Raw genomic sequence first — 17,907 nt, forward strand, 5'->3', positions numbered from 1 at the left:
CCATAATCCATTTTTTATTGTTTCATGAACAGCATTTCAGACCGCTGGTTCCATTTTTGAACTCTGCTCATTAAAGTCATTTCATAAGATTTTGTCATTTTTCCGTAAAGAGTTTGTATACGTTTTATAATATTTAATCCTGGTTACTTTATTATTTTGCTGCAAAAATAAGTCTTTTTTATCTTCAGTTACATTTTCTAGCAAGTCGTGGTGTATAATGGTGTATAGAAATGCAACTGGGGGCACCTGGATGGCTCAGTTGGTTGAGCATCCAGCTTTAGCTCAGGTCATGATCTAGCGGTTCATGAGTTCGAGCCCCGCTTTGGGCTCACTGCTGTCGGTGCAGAGCCCACTTTTAATACTCTGTCCATCTCTCTCTTTGCCCCTCCCCTGCTCACGCTCTCTCAAAAATTAAAAAATAAATATTAAAAAAAGGGAAATGCAACTGAATTTTGTATAATTTTGAATCCAGCAAATTGGGTTATCAGGCTAATTCTCAAAATTTATCTGTGATATGTTTGTTTCTCATGTAGACAATCATATCAACTGGGAATAATTAGTTTTCTTTCTTTTGTCTTGTTATTACCTGAAAAGAACATTTTTTTAAAGTTTTCTAATTTGTATTTTGAGAGAGACAGAGACAGTGCAAGTGGGAGAGGGGCAAAGAGAGAGAGAGAATCCCAAGCAGGCTCCACACTATCAAGCACAGAGCCCAACATGGGGCTCGAACCCATGAAACCACGAGATTATGATCATGACCTGAGCTGAAACCAAGAGTCAGATTCTTAACCAACCCAGGCACCCCTGAAAAGAACATTTTTAATATTTAATCATTAAATATGTTTGTCTTTTGTTAATACCTTTTATCAGATTAAAGAAATTCCCCTCTTTTCCTAGTTGCTAAGAGATTTTTATTAATCATTAAAGGGTGTTGAATTGTGTTACACTTTTTCTACATCTATTAAGATGATCGTGGAGTTTTTCTCTTTTGTTTTAATATGATAAATTAATTTCTCAACAACCTTGAGTTCCTGGGGAAAGCCCAACTTGGTCATGATGTTATTACCTTGTTCATATATTGCTGGATTCAGTTAGCTAATGTTTTGATTAGGATTTTTAAAATCTTGTTCATGAATGAAATTGGTACATAATTTTGCTTTCTCACACTCTCTCTGGTTTAGGTAAAGGTTATATGAGATACGTAAACTGATGTAACAAGACTCCACTTTATCTTTTGTCCGAAAGAGTATCTGGAAGCTTGTACGTCCGGAGTTCTTCAAAAAACCATCTGGTTTCTTTTATTTTTTCCCCAAAGACACAATTTATTTTCAAACGAAAGAAGCCAAGGAGACTTTGGCTACCCCCATCCCCTTCCTGAGCAAAAACTGACAGAACAGAGGTGGCTCTCCACCTCCTCATAAAGTCTTTGGTCAAAATAAACTATGAAATTGGGGCCCAGGGCCTCTGTAAAGACCCTGGCAGGGCAGAGGCCTCCCTAAGAGAAACACACTAAGCCCCACCTTCTGGTCCTGCCACCCACTTTCCTCCAATTATACTTTTTGTGGGAAGATTTTTAGTCACTGACTCTGTTTCCTTGTGGTTATCCACTTAGGTTTCCTCTTTTTTTTCTTGAGAAGTTGATTTTTCTAGGAATTTATCAATTCTTAGAAATAATATCAGTTTATTTGGGATAACCTTGTTTGTGGTATCCTCGCATTATCTATATTCTATCTGCAGCATTGTTATTCTGTAGTCCATTTAAAGCACACTGCATCAGACATAAATCACATATCCTTCTCAAGGAATCAGGGAACTTTTTAAAAAGCTACCATGCACTTGGGGTGCCTGGGTGGCTTAGTCAGTTAAGCGTCCGACTTTGGTTCAGGTCATGATCTCACGGTTCATGGGTTCAAGCCCCGCATCGGGCTCTGTGCTGACAGCTCAGAGCCTGGAGCCTGCTTTGGATTCTGTGTCTCCCTCTTTCTCTGCCCCTCTCCTGCTCATGTTCTCTCTGTCTCTCAAAAATAAATAAACATAAAAAAAAAAAAAACAACTACCATGCACTAGGCCACGAGGCAAGCCTCAACAAATTTCAAAAAGTTGAAAAATTGAAATCAGAGAACATACTCTGATTAACGAAAGTTAGAAATAAACAACAACAAAAATAGACAAATCTGTTTTAAGATATAAGAAACCATACTTCTAAAAACCTAATGTCTAATATTGTTTAATTGTGCCATCTGTTTTCTTTACTTGAACAATCTTGACAGAAGTTTTCTATTTTTACGTTTTTTCAAAATACCGCTGTTTAGCTTTGGTGACCCTCTCTCTATATGTTTGTTTTCTATTTTATTAACTTCTAAAATATATTTTTCTATTTTTCCTGGGTTTTTTCCCCCTAACATCTTAAAAGTGGTGAGCTTATTTCATGTACTTTTCAGACTTTCTTTGGCTCTAATGTATTTAATGCTTCTAAATACTTTAGCTACATCTTATAAATATCGTTATATATATGTTCTTTTTTTTTCAGTTCTACATATTGGATTTGGATTTCTGTTAGACCCATTAGTAGTCCCTACACATGTACACACACACACACACACACACACGTGTGTGTGTGTAACTGCATAACATATATGTGTATAGCATATGTAATTTGATCTTTAATTGAATACACACAAATATGCGTATGTTTGCATGTATGTATTTTTCCCTTAATTTAATCTCTCTGAAACATTTTGTTTTAGCTGTCTTGTATAATGTATAACTAGATTTTCGTTTTTGTCTCAAACTAAGCTTATTACTGTTTTAATAGATGAGTTTAACTTTTTTGTCAGTATGGGAAAAATCCTTGTGTTTAGTGGTGTGGAATGGCTTTGGGGCTAAGTAAATTCTCAGGATATTCTCATTTTCCCTAACCTGCCTGCCTTTTCCAACTGAATTAGTCACTAAAAATCTCATTTTTTTCTTATTGTAGTATTTTATATTATGAATTCTGAAGAGAATACAGAAGAGTATCCTTTTGCAGATATATTTAATGAAGATGAAGCTGAATATAACTTTTTGCTGTCTAAACCTGTTTGCTTTGTTATATTTGGGAAACCAGTAAGTTATCTCTTGTAACTTATTATTTAATATTTTTTTATTTTAAAAATCATAATATTATGTTACCATACAAGAATGAAAACTACATAGTATGATGACTTCTTTCAGTGTTAGACTTTAGTTGTATGACTTAAAAACTAATATAATATTGGTGGTAATTTCATAGCTTTCTCTTCTCTTGTGCACTTATAATTGGAAAGGAACTGACATTGTACTTATCTTTCTTTTTATATTATGAAGAAATTAATTAATCAAAACATTGCACCATGAAAATTGTTAGTAGTCTGTGATCAAGGTTATTTTAGACACAATTGACATATAAAATTTTCTGTGGAATTTGTTGTGAGACTCTCTGGGTATTTGAAGGCAAGACACTATGGAGTCAAACGGGGAGCCTCTCCCATTAATATCTGAAGCTGCTGAGAGGCAATGTGCCTCACCTTTACTCAAAGTGCATTAGCAGACCTATATATTATCTTTCCACAAAATAAAAAGAAACCAAAAATGGCTGTCATAAGATAGCCTGCCTTTCTAGGCATTTCTAGTAAGGACCTCCAGATAGAGGTATTTTTAGCCATTGAGCTATTTGGTAGTTACCATTAGAGAAACTGAGCTGGTTAATTAAAGAGGCTCCCCAGAATAGCAGAGACCAAAGGCTGGATCCCATCCTTGATTTAATTTTATGTAGACCCTGAGACAGGTACCAAGAAATAGTTCCGGTAATTTTCATTATGTTTCTTAACATATAATAGAGTTTTAAGAGTCAACAGTAACAGCAGACAGGTACAAATGTTACTTCATTAAAGTGATCTTTTATCTTTAATAGATGACACTTTTCAAAGATGTCCATTAAGAAGGAATTTTTTGCTCTTGGAAGTTACTAAATGGAAGTCTGTCAAAACATTCATAGTTATAAACTTTAGAAAGGAAATAAAGTGACGGGTTTCAGTAGAATCATGATATGTATTCAAAATTACAAAATTTGATAATCAAAAGAGGACAGTACCTGTAATGCCATAATGGTACAGCTTCCTGGTTTCAGAGATATTTTCTTAATTTAAAAATGTTATTTAAATCATTTCATAAAATGTGGCAAATGTGACTCTTATAGAGAAAAATTATGCTATAAATATCTAAGGTCTGCTGTTCATTTTTTTTTGTCGACAAAAAATTTACTTGATAATATTCATGTATTGTAACCATGAATATAATCTTTTAAATGTGAATATCTGTTTCTCTGGCAAATGACTGTTCTTTTGGGTTTTAAATAACATCTTTCTTTTTTAGGGGGTTGGGAAGACAACCTTAGCCCGTCAGATAACACAAGCATGGAAATGTATTCGTGTAGAAGGTAAATTTTACCTCCCCCCCCAATATTTTATTATAAAACTTTCAAATATGCATAAAAATGTAAAGAATTGTACTATCTAGATTCTGTTATTAACATTTTGCCATAATTGCTTTATCACACGTCACTATAAACCCAGTGAATATCATTTTCATAATATCATCTTCATAATCTTCATAGCATCAGACATATTTTGCCTTTCTGTTAGTCCTAGTTTTGTTCATAGACTTCAGGATGGTTTATGAAATGTCTTTGACTCCATTCTTCTGCCTCCAATTCTCTAATTTTCTCATTTAGACCTGCTGGGGACATGTGTGTTTTAAGTGTCTCCCTATGGAAGATGGGAAGAGAAGGAACGCTCACAGCTGCTCTTGGGAGCATGTTTCAAGACTTAATATTTTTGATGATAAATTTTATTTTTTATTTTGTTTTGCATTCTTTGCAGTATATAAAATGAGGACTGACATCTTTATATAAAATATTCTTTTAATCAATACAGCTGTATATGTCCTAATAGAAAAATAAGCAGAAGGGGGCACCTGGGTGGCTCAGTCGGTTAAGCGGCCGACTTCGGCTCAGGTCATGATCTCGCGGTCCGTGCGTTCGAGTCCCGCGTCAGGCTCTGTGCTGACAGCTCAGAGCCTGGAGCCTGTTTCGGATTCTGTGTCTCCCTCTCTCTGACCCTCCCCTGTTCATGCTCTGTCTCTCCCTGTCTCAAAAATAAATAAAACGTTTAAAAAAATTGAAAAACAGTTTAAAAAAAAAAAGAAAAATAAGCAGAAGAATGAATAGCAATTCATAAAAGTAGAAATAGGGGCACCTGGATGGCATGCTGGTTAAGCGTCCAACTCTTGATTTCAGCTCAGGTCATGATCTCACAATTCGTGGGATAAAGCCCTTCTTTGGGCTTCATGCTGACAGCGTGGAGCCTGCTTAGGATTTTCTCTCTCTCCCTCTTTCTCTGCCTCTCCCCATACTCATGCTCTCTCTCTCTCAAAATAAACTTTTTTTTAAGTAGAAATAAAAATAGACAAATATAAGAAAAAAGAGTTTAACTCCATTTTTATTCAAAGAAATGCTAATTAAAATAACACTGATTCATATTCGCCTATGAAACTGACAAGGAATCTTTAAAGTTCCTATAATCATTTTTGGCAAGAATGGTATGAAATGAGGATTCCATGTGCTGTTAATGAAATTGCAATCTGGTACAGCACAATCCATTGATTACTAGCAGCTGGGAACATAATTTCTGAGTCCTTCCCTAGGTCATGCCCCTGTCATTTCTGTCCCAGGATGTCTTCCACAAGGGATGGAATATTTCCTCTTAAAAAGGAAACAAATCATTGGAATTCTAACCTCAGGCCCCCTTTTTCTAATCAGTGCTTATCTATTTACATTTCTTGATGGCATTCTTTCCTTTCATATAATCAGAGTGCAAAATTAATGGGTTCTAGATATAACTCTGTGGTTATAAAATTATCTGGACTATTACAATGAGCACTGGGTGTTGTAGGTAAATGATGAATCACTGAATTCTACTGAAACCAGTATTGCACTGAATGGTAACTAAACAGAGTTTAAACAAAAACTTAAAAAGAAAAAAAGAAAACATAAAATAAAGGGTTTGACATAAAAAAAGGAACTGGACTAATAATACTAGTGTATTCTTTTGAGTAACACTTTATAATTCCAAATCAGTGTCATATACACACTGTTATTTCATCCTCATATTCTCTTGCATATGATACAGGGCATAAGCATGCAAAGCCCAAAGTATTTAAGAAGTTAGCTTCCTCAAGATCCTTTAGCTATCCGGGGGCAGAGACAAGTTCTCTGTGGAATACTTTCTGCTGCCTCATGCTTTGGATAGGCTTAAATGACATAATGTATGTAAATGTGTTTTGTAAACTCTTAAAGTGATATACAAATATTTAACTAATCTTTAATTAACAAAATTAATCTTTGTTACCAGTTATAAAAGACACAAATATGGGGTGCCTGGATGGCTCAGTTGGTTAAGTGTCCAACTCTTGGTTTCAGTTGGGGTCATGATCTCAGAGTTCGTGAGTTGGAGGCTGGCGTGGACAGCAGGGAGCCTCCTTGGGATTCTCTCTCTCTCTCTCTCTCTCTCTCTCTCTTCTTCTCCCCCACTCATGTACATGTTCTCTCTCAAAATAAATAAACTTAAAAATAAACACAAATGTGTTTCTTAATTTGGCAATTCTAATATCAGTTTGTGCTAACATTTTGAATTCATATTTTAGCTTTACCAATTTTGGAAGAACAGATTGCCAGTGAAACTGAATCAGGAGTTATGGTAAATCTAAGTTTCAAAGTTATTAGAATTTTTGTTTAAAAAAGCTCTGTATCACAAATATATTATATTCTAATGTGTGGTATCTGTGCACGTTCTTAGTTGCAATCAATGCTGCTCAGTGGTCAAAGCATTCCAGATGAACTTGTCATGAAGCTAATGTTGGAGAAGCTCAACTCCCTGGAAGTTTCTCACTTTGGTATGTTTATTTTTATAAATTGGTGGCTATCAAAGCAGCCTTAAAATTCATGCTTTATCTGAGGCACGCGTAAGTTCTGGAGTTGCTCTTTCCTTTGCCCTCTTGCAGGAATCCCAGAGCCTGAGTTCAGTTAAGCGGTTTAGATACTTTTCTTTGCTTGTTTACTTCATTATTGAGATTCAATTCAATTATTCAATATTCTTCAGATTCTACCCTTGTAACGTAAATAAATAGATAAGTTTAAATTGTTCAATCTTCTGCGAGCATCGTGTTATCCAGCAAAAGCATCGACACTCTGCTGTGGTACTTCTCACGGTGGTGACAGCCTCTGCTGACTGCTTTCCCATTCATTCAGTTTTATTACTAAGTCCTGTCTATGGCTAGGCTTCTCTGCATTAACCCATACTTACAAGGCAGGAGTGGGAACTAGAATGGCAACAGCTTAGCCTCTGGCTCCAGATATTGGCAGGCTTCAGTCTGTTTATCCAGTCTACCCTCTCACTCTGGACCCAAGAAGTCTCTCTACATTCAAACAGATGCTCAGCAGGGGTTTGGGGCCTAATTTCTCAAGACAAAGACTACCGAAGCTCAGAATGACTAAACAGAAAAGAACAAATCCTGTGACATTTGCAAAAGAAGGAAGAAGAATAAAGATTTGCTGGGAAGAAAATCAGCTACCTGAAATAGATTTATTGAATGAAAGAGGAAAAACTTAGAAAGCTGCGTTATAGAGAAGACATGGTGACTATTAAAATAGAGGGATAAAAATAAAATGCAGTAAAGTAAAAACCATGATTACAGAAGCAAATCAATAATGGAAGTAGCAAAAGCAACTTGTCACTGCAAACTATGTATCATTCGTATCTATAGGTAGAAAGATTTCTCTACATATAGATGATGTATGGAATGAACAATATCTATCCATCCATTCATAGATATATATATATCTAGTATATATATTGTATATATACTTACACTCTATCAGTCTTTCTGTTGTTCAGTGATAAAGAGGATGAACTTGGGAAAAACACCCAGAATGTGGGAGGTTAAATGAGTAAAAAGGTAAAAGGACAATGACAGAATTCTAACACAGGTCAATAAGTGACCTTAAATAGCATAATGATTGAAACTGACACATGCATACAGATAGGTAGGCAAATATCTTTTTTGTTTACACTTCATCACACCTTCTTGAAAAATTTAGAGTATTTTACATGGTCAACACAAAGATGGTATAAATTTATAAATATTGGCAAAAAGAGAAAGAAAAAAATGAAAAAATAAACCTACTCAGCTATGCCATTTATGATGGTTATAACCTTTTTAACCTCTTATGGAAAATGTCAAACAAAAGTAAAGAGATTATATAAAATTCCCCCCATGTATCCATCACCCAGCTTCAATGATAACTCTCATCTAATCTTGTTTTACGTAAACTCCTACCCACATTTGTCCCAAACCTACTTTATTTTGAAACTAATTCATATCATATCAGTTCATCTTTAAATGCTTTAGTATATATCTCAGAAAGTTAAGGACTATTTTAAACCTAGTTTCACATTACCATACCTAAAAAATTAATAGTAAATTACCTACTAATCACTCTGTGATTTCATTATTTGCCTTGTGTATTTTTTTTTCTAGCTGATTTTTGAGTTTTGTTTTTTTTTATTTTTGTTTTGTTGTGTTTTGTTTTTGGAAGCAGGATCCAACCAAGTTTCACGCATTGCAATTGATTGGTATGTCTCAAATCCCTTTTAATGTATAAATGCCCTCTACCTCTATCACCTTGTGTTTTCTTTTTTGAAAAAGCTAGTTATATGTGTTTGCATTGCAATTGATTGGTATGTCTCAAATCCCTTTTAATGTATAAATGCCCTCTACCTCTATCACCTTGTGTTTTCTTTTTTGAAAAAGCTAGTTATATGTGTTTAATAAGAGTTTCCTACATTCTGGATTTTGCTGACTGCATCCCCTCGTAGCATTTAATGTATTCCTCTTTCCCCTAGACATGCTGTGCACTGGTGTGTGTCCTGGGAGCTGGCAGTATAAGTGATTTCTTGAATCTGAGGGCCACACTCTCAGCATGTAATTGCATGCCTGTGATCTAGGCATGCACAACTGGGCTCATTTAAAGGCTGTAGTGGGGGCAGGACCTAGAGTCTCTTCTGCCCGGACTCCCCTCACCTATTGTGTAACGTCCCCAGAGGAATTTCTGTGCAACCTTGCACTCTACTAAATGCAGTTTAAAAGTCTCTGCTCAGCAAGAATTCTTTCTGATGTCTGGTCCTACCCAACAGCCTGGTAGAAACAAAAATTGAAACAAAATTGGAAGTGAAGAGCTTTCAAAACAGGGATATTAACTCTGGCCAGGGTCTAGGTGAGGCGGGGTAATTGATGACTCTAAAATCCCTAAAGACAGATAGATGTGCACTGCTGGGAACACTGCCCAGTAGAGTATTGCCAGATTGAATCTTATTTTTTTTTTCTATACCAGAGCCTTTTATACTTGGAACTTTTATAGCTATTTAGAAGGAACTTACACAATCTATAATTATAATCCTTTCATTCACAACCTGTCATGCTGTGTTGGCCTTGGGCCAAAATCAGTTTCCTTGAACTACATCCTCACCCAAGAGAAAAAGGTAGAGCCAATGCCTGGGCATCCTAAGAAGTCCCTTTCTGCTCCCTGTTTCTGGACTCCAGAAAACTCGTTTTCTCCAGTAAGTGATAGACAGCCCTAATCTGGGCATTCCCTGCCCCAGGTGTATCACATAGTAGATTGTCTTCGAAGTCATTGGTCACAAGTGTATCCGCTCATATCAGGCTGGCATGACATCAGGTATATGTTAGGGCTGGATGGACATAAGTTACCTGATGTCTCTGAATCTCGCGTCACTTCAGTCTGAAAGCAGTAGCATGCCATCTTCAGTTTTGCAAAAGTGGGAATTCATTCTACTGAACCAGGAAGTGAGGACAAAGTGATGGCATGGGCCAGTCAGTTTCCCCTGGGCAGCCATATGGACAGTATTTCAGCTTTTCCTTGGTGGGGGTGATGCAGGCTGAGCACTAGACTGCAGAGTGTCTATTCTGCCCATGATAGTACATCAGAGCCTTGCAGCAAGGAGTGGTGTGAGGTCTTTCATTCCTCCATCTTCAGCATTGAGGGTAAGGGCTTGGTAACGGTGTCAAGGAGATATGGGACACGGAGGGGAAGTCCTCATCTATGCTTCCATCTCCACACATGTCTCTGGGGTTAGAGAGGTTGGCAGTGGGGTTGGCAGCTCTGGTCCATCTATCAGGAAGTATCCTCATGATGTCTTTCCAGAATTGGGTCTAGAGAACTAAGCCCTTCCACTCTCCCACATCTCTTCCATAGATACATTCCTAGGGTCTGGATATTATGATACTGGCTACCTCTCAATGGGTAAAGCCCTAAAACTCATCACTCAGAAAATTCAGGCAGCCCAAATACTGGCCTATCAGGTGAGAACCAAACCCCATGGAAACAACCCATTTTTCTGCTGCTTCCACTAGGAAAGAGAGCAAGTTTTTTTATTTTATTTTCGAGAGAGAAAGACAGACCGTGAGCAGGGAAGGGGCAGAGAGAGAGAGACAGAATCTGAAGCAGGCTGCAGACACTGAGCTGTCAGTACAGAGCCCGACACGGGGCTTGAACTTGTGAACCATGAGATTATGACCTGAGCCGAAGTTGGATGCTTAACTGATTGAGCCACCGAGGTGCCCCAAAAGAGACCAAGTTTTAAACTCATTCCAATATACATGTACGCCTGAGGTTTAGGATACCTACAAACAGTTGCACTTGGGAGCCTGATAAGCTGTTCAAGCACCGGCAGCGATTGTAGTAATACACAGGGTGCTGATGAGCACAGCACACGGAGTGTCAAGCTTCCATCATTCATTTGTAATACACAGATGTTGGGCAGCATTGCCAGCAGAGAGAATGAGAGGGACAAAAGTATTGTGTAATCCCCCTGTTGTTTAGAAGAGGAAGGCATGAACTCTGGAGACTGATGTTCTCTGGCAATATGTGATCAGGAGAGATGATCTGGACAAGAGTTGAATTCCACCTAGGGCTAGACCATGCAGTCCCCTTCACCACAGTACTCACCCTCAAAATGTGATGGCTTAATGCCAGCCATCACATCTCAATACCTTGACAAGTTCCAATAAGGTTGTTAATCAAGTGGAGGATAATTTAGCAATAGAATCCAAACCAAACTAGGGAAGGGGGAAGCCAGGGGAACAAAAAGCAAGAACAGCAGGAGGAAGCAAGTGGAGAAAGGTCTGGCCCAGTTCCCGAGACAGTGCCAATGCATGCAGTGGCTAAATTTTTGCAGGAGTGTGTTGGGTTCATTTAAGGAACCTTGAATAGAATGGATGCCTTAGCAAACCGTAAGAGAGTCTTAAATACTGAGAACAAACTGAGGGTTGATGGGAATGGGGTAAATGGGTAATGGGCATTAAGGAGGGCACATGTTAGGATGAGCACTGGGTGTTATATGTAAGGGATAAATCACTGGGTTCTACTCCTGAAACCAAGACTACACTGTATGTTAACTAACTTGAGAATAAAAAAATAATAAAAAGAATGGATGCCTTAGAATACGACCATATTTCAGTCTTTTAAAGACAACAGCAAAAGCAAACGAATAAGCCAAGTTGGAAATTAAAGATTGTATCAAGACGGGAGGGAATCATAATTATAGCTCATATATCCAAAACTAAAGATAATAAATCTCCCTTTCTGCCTTTTGAAGTCAAACTACTTAGGACTGCTTCTCTGGGTAGCATCCAATACATAGTGTTTGAAAAATCTTAGGAGAAATGCCTAAGGATTTCATGAGATTTTGGATTGCCATGATAGTTTTCGGTCTGCTTTTGTAAAATTGAAAAAGCGAGTATGTAATAAGCATCTTCTCAAGTGAGGATTTTGAGGTTGGCTTATTAGACACATTCATTCATCTATCAACAGATGCTTAATAACTGTTTCTTTAGTCATACTATTCTAGACATTGCATAGCAGTTCTCAAACTTTTTAGTTTTAAGACTCCTTCATACTTATAAGATTTGTTGAGGCCCCAAAAGAGCTTTTGCTTACTTGGGTTATATACATCAATATTTATCATATTAGAAATTAAAACTAAGAAATGTTTAAAATATTTGTTTAAAAATCGTAACAAAACATCACATGTTTGCATTAATAGCATATTTTATTAAAAAAATAATTGTAATCTTCAAAACAAAAAACTTAGTGAGAAGAGTGGTATTGTTTTATATTTTTGCAAATCTCTTTAATGTCTGACTTAAGAGAAGACCTAGCCGGCTGGATTCTCCTGTCTCCTTCTGCTTAATCGGTTGCAATTCATTGTTTCTGTTGAAATGTATGAGGAAAACCCAGTTTCACAGATACGTAGTTAGAAAAGGAAAGTATATTTTAATAGCCTTTAGAATAATTGATCCTACATCAAAACTCACCAAGGGTAAGTTTCTTAAAGGTTATTTACATTATAGAATCTGAAACCATATCAAGGACATTTTCTAACTCTGTTATATTAAAATCCGTTGGTCTAAGGGCACCTGAGTGGCTCAGTCAGTTAAGCATCTGAGTTCAGCTTAGGTCATGATCTCAGGCTTCCTGAGTTTGAGCCCTGCATGGGGCTCTCTGCTGTCAGCACAGAGCCTGCTTCAGATCCTCTGTTCCCCTCTCTGCCCATCCCCCGCTTGTTCTCTCTCTCCCCTTTTATCAAAAATAAATAACCATTTAAAATAAATAAATAAATAAAATCCATTGGTCTACCTTGAACTTGGAATGCATGCATGATTTGGAGGTGTACTATGCAGTAATTATTAGGAAAATATTAGTTCACTGAGTTGTGCAGATCTTCCAAATGTCAACACTTTTCATTATACAATACCAGAATATCACTTTTGTTAATTTCACCACCAAGTTCATCAAGAAAAGTTTAAGAAAAAATTTTTTTGATGTTTATTCATTTTTTGAGAGAGAGAGACAGAGCATGAGCAGGCGAGGGGCAGAGAGAGAGGGAGACACAAAATCTGAAGCAGGCTCCAGTCTCTGAGCTGTCAGCACAGAGCCTGATGCAGGGCCTGAACCCATGAACCATGAGATCATGACCTGGCCAAAGTCAGGTGCTTAACCAGCTGAGCCACCCAGGCACCCCCATCATCAAGAAAAGTTTTAAAAATCAGGAAGTTGTAAAGCTTATGGCAATAGATACATGTTTTCTAAAATTTGAGTTTTTGCTTGAATTTTAGAATTGGCAACAAATACTATCAGTTGAAATGACCAGCTCACTCCATTCACTTTTTATAAGATGTCTGCCAAATATCCAAAGCTGAATAACCATAATTTTCCATTCTTTCAAGAAAAAAAAAGTCCTATTAAAACAGGAGAAAGATTGACCTAAGTCCTTTAATTCTGAGAAAATTGAGACTTTGTTAACAAGAGAAAATTTTCTCAAGTATGAGAGTGACATAATTAAAGAAATATATTAAGGAAATTAATGTGATGATGGCAAACAGGGTGAATTTCCATGAGAAGATTTAGGTTTCTGGGTAGGAATGCAAGCCAGTAAGTGTGCTAAGCAAAAATCATATTGATAATGTTCTGGTTTTTAAACTGTATGAGGAGGTTCATTGGTGTTTTATTACTCCCCATAACTTATATAAATATTATGTACATATATATTACCCTTACTATCATCACAGGGCTTTCCTAACTGTTCAAAGAATTACTAGCATGGAATTTCCTTCCCTAGGCCCCTCATGTGCTTAAAAGAAATTGATTTGGAATTTTTTAAGATGTTTCCTCCCAGCTCAGTGATTTTATTTATTATCAGACAAATATTATTCATAGTTATACTTCATGTGGCAATAAACTTAACTATTAATTAAAAATATTTGACAGATGATTTTAAGATCTACATTAATATTCATCAACAAGCAAATGAGATTTATAAAGTAATAACAAATCCATGCTCTCATATATTGGTGGCATTATAAAACTTTAAAAATTATATTTTATTCAACAGGTTATATTGTCACTGAACTACCATCACTTTCACAGGATGCCATAACTACTTTGCAGCAAATAGAATTAATTAAAAATTTAAATTTGAAACCTGATATAATAATCAATATTAAGGTAAGTTGTTTTTCTACCATAGTGAACCATTCTTTTTAACAGTGGTGGAATTCAAGGAGTATCTTCAAAAATACTAAGTAGTTAAGGAAATAACTGTTTAAGTGTCCAATGTCTTAAATGTTGTGTTTATTTTTGAGGAAAGAGAGAGAGAACGGGCAAGGGAAGGGCATAGATAAAGGGGGACAGGAGAACTAAGCAGGCTCTGAGCTGTCAGTGCAGAGCCCAATGTGAGGCTAGATCTCAGAACCATGAGATCGTGACCTGAGCCGAAGTTAGATGCTTACTCGACCCAGCCACCCAGGCGCCCCAAGGAAATAACAATTTATGTATCAATCATAGGGATTGAGTTATTCCTTCTCATGCCTCTGTGCTTTTACACCTGCAGTTCCATCCAAAGGAAATCCCTCCCGGCCTTTTCAATAGGCTTAATCATAGTCATCTTTTGAAAGTCAGTTCAGGCATCATCTGTTTCCCTGATGACCACCTCTTCCACACCAACACACATATTAACTAACTCATTCTCTCTCATTCTTTCTCTTTCACTCTCACTTTCTCCTTCTCTCTCTCCCTCCACCTCCTCTCCCTCTCTCTTCCTCCATGTCCCCTATACCTTACTACAGGAAAGTAAAATACTTCTCTGATGACCATTCACATTGCTCTCTTTTATCATAATATCTTATTATGTTGTAATTGTCTGTTTTCTTCTGGACTCTGCCTTACTTGAAGGCAAGAACTATGTCTTACTCATATAAACATCAACTAGCACAAGATAGTGTGCCTAGTAGACACCTGATAAGTTTGACAATTAAATACAACGAAAGAAGGAGCAAATGATTTGGTCATATGAATGTTAAAGAACATCATTCAGCCTTGATTAAGAGTCAGGCTGAGTCCTATCCCCAATCTCTCTATCAACAGAATTTGTCAAATCACATTTAAGAGGCTCGATTTCTTCTTTACAAAAATAGTAACTGCTTCATGTGAGAATGATAAGACTTCAGTGAGGCCAAGTCTGTTTGTTTATATGAAAATTGATTATAAGCTTTTATATTCATAACTGCCTGGTTCTCCAAAAGTTTTGACAGCTCAAGATAAATGGGATGATTCTCAGCTCAGATGTTGGGACCCGGGAGTGTGTTAGGGTTAGCTGTGAGAGAGAAGAGGTATTGCAGTGCTGACTGTGGTATAATCTGCCGCCTGCCACAGGTCGTGGTTGGAGACCAATCAGAATTCCTACATGGACCTTGAGAGTGTCACACATGTGAACGTGTGGTATAAGGGAGTGAAGAAAAGATCTCAGACAACTAAAACCAAATATAAAGTCTAAGCCATGGAAAACATAGATTGTATAGAACAAGAGTGTACAGATATACAGACCATTACCCTCCAAATGTTTACTAAATTTGGGGCATAACTTCTGAGTTTGATAAGCCAAAGTAGAAAGAGGAAATGTGACCATTTATATAAAATTCACATTGTCCATGAAAAGACAAGCCATTCCTCAGGAAGAAACAAAATGAGAGGAATTAGAATTAAAATTTTAAATAAGAGAAATATCTTACATGGGTGTCAATATAAAAGATCGTTAACATAGAGAATGAAGCCCTTCACCGTTTTTATGTTTTAAGTGTGATAGTGGGTATCCAAGGAAGTTTTCTATGACTAGAATGTCAACAGAGACCTAATGTGAGACAGAGCTCAGTACAACACACATTTCTCTGATGGTTTGTCCTTATTTGGGCATAAATCTTGGAATTTCTAGAGCAGAAATTCTTAGCCTGGGATCTATGAATCCTTAAGCATCTATGAAATAATAACATTTAATTATATTAATAATACATAAATTATAATAATATGAAATTATTTTATTGTGTATGTCTGCTTTTCTGAAGCAAAAGCCAATGGCTTTCCTCGTATTCTCAAGGGGTCTGTATTACAAAAAAAAAAAAAAAAGATGGCAAAGGGCCAGTGATCTACTATAGCAGTGGTTCGCAGAGTACGGTCCCAGAGCCAACTGCACCAGCAGCCCTCAGAAGTTTGTTAGAAAAACATATTCTCAGAAACCACCCCAAAATGAGTCAAGAACTCTAGGGAGTGGCATTCAGCTATCTGTGTTGCAAAGCCCTCTACATGAGTCTGATGCCCACTGAAGTTTGAAGACCACTGCTCTGAGGCATGTCCTTCAGACTCACCCTTATGGTAGTCAGTTTCTGCAAGTGAAAATAGGAGACATTTGAAGGCAGTCGTCTCTGTCAAGGGCCCACAGTATGGTTATTCTGGGTTGCTGAGTAAGGAAGGGCAAATACACATTATAAAGATGATCTGAGTGGATTGAAACCTTTCTTGTGAAAAATTAGGAAGCCTGTAGAAGTCTGTCCTCAATAAATACCCATCCCATCTCCACATGGAGATGGCCTAAAGAAATCAGAAAATGAACCAGGAAGGTTCTAAAGTTTCCTGCTTCCTTTGTTTCTTAAAGTGTGGTGCATGCACCGTCAGCATCAGAATCACTGAAGATGCTTGTTAAAATTATTAATGTTGTTCCTTAGTGCCCCGACTACGATTTATGCCAAAGAATTTCTGGGCAAAGGCAGCACAGTAGTACAGGGTACATATACAGAAGAGATCAGTGGGATCCTGAAGTCATTGAAAATCGCAGGAAAAAGAGGAAAGAAGCCCAAAAAGAAGGAAAAGGAGAAGAGGAAGGGGAAGAGGAAGAAGAGCAAGAAGAAGAGGTAACATCCCAATACCATATACTACACTTTTAAATTTGCTACAATTAGATTAAACAATAGCAAGGATAGAGAAAATTATATTTCCTTTAAATTTTCATTAAGTCTGGAGGAAATAGAAAAAAATATTTCATGTTTTTAAGAACTATTAGATCATAATCTAGAGGCCATCAAGTTCAACCTTCTTGTCAATATGGAAGTCCTTCCACATCCTGACAGCTAATCAGCTTCATGTCCTAGCAACAGAGACTGATTTGTCACCTACTGTGTGTCAAGCACTATGCAAGCTAGAATGAGAAGTCAGAGCAATAAAAAACAAAGGGTAATATGGGGAGCAAGTAGCCCAGGCATAATCCAGTTTATGAAATTAACATAATCCCAATTCCAATGTCTAGCAAAGAGCACGTGAAACAAAAATCGAAAGCCCAATTCACGTATACATGTTATTATAATAATCCTAAAGTCAGCATAATGCAATGGGGCATCAAAAGAATTTTCTACCATGACTTAATGAGGGAAACTTTGATGTGAAGAAATCTGTTAACAGGTGATGGGCTGGATTTGGTCCACCGGGGCATGTGGGCCACAGTTTGCTGATCCCTGCTCTACTGAAATATACCTGTGATCTCTGTTATAAATTAATTTATTTATAATTTTTAAAGACCTTCATATATTTTTGTAATTGCTACAATTTACAATTTATTATAAATGTATTATAAATAAATAGTATTTCTACTAGGGCAAAGTCAGATATTAACTTATAGATGGATACATTGCAAATCATTTGTCCAGTAAAAAAGATAACCCTCAAAGGTTACAATTTTATTGACTCATAAAATATTAAGCGTACATTCGTACACAACTTTGCAGTCTTATTTCAGTGATAGTATATACCTCAGCTTTGTCATCCTGTTGGTTTCCTCACTAATGGGTTAAATGAATCTTTGACATTGTTCTTTAGTCGTAGATCTTAAATATTCTCATCACAAGAAGAAAAGTTGTAACTGTGTATGGTGA

At 36.8% G+C, this 17,907-nt stretch overlaps 1 protein-coding gene across 1 annotated transcript in view; it reads left to right on the top strand.

Moving 5' to 3' along the window:
- AK9 (adenylate kinase 9) overlaps positions 1 to 17,907 on the top strand; it is a 131,597-nt gene that overhangs the window by 7,508 nt on the left and 106,182 nt on the right. Inside the window, 6 exon segments of the mRNA XM_019443058.2 lie at positions 2,978 to 3,105; positions 4,393 to 4,456; positions 6,721 to 6,773; positions 6,873 to 6,969; positions 14,046 to 14,158; positions 16,708 to 16,893. Coding sequence (XP_019298603.2) covers positions 2,989 to 3,105; positions 4,393 to 4,456; positions 6,721 to 6,773; positions 6,873 to 6,969; positions 14,046 to 14,158; positions 16,708 to 16,893 — 630 coding nt within the window. The 5' untranslated portion in view covers positions 2,978 to 2,988.

This window comes from Panthera pardus, unplaced genomic scaffold, assembly GCF_024362965.1.
Source record: "Panthera pardus isolate Hobbes unplaced genomic scaffold, ASM2436296v1 HiC_scaffold_17, whole genome shotgun sequence".
In the NCBI taxonomy this organism is placed as follows: domain Eukaryota; kingdom Metazoa; phylum Chordata; class Mammalia; order Carnivora; family Felidae; genus Panthera; species Panthera pardus.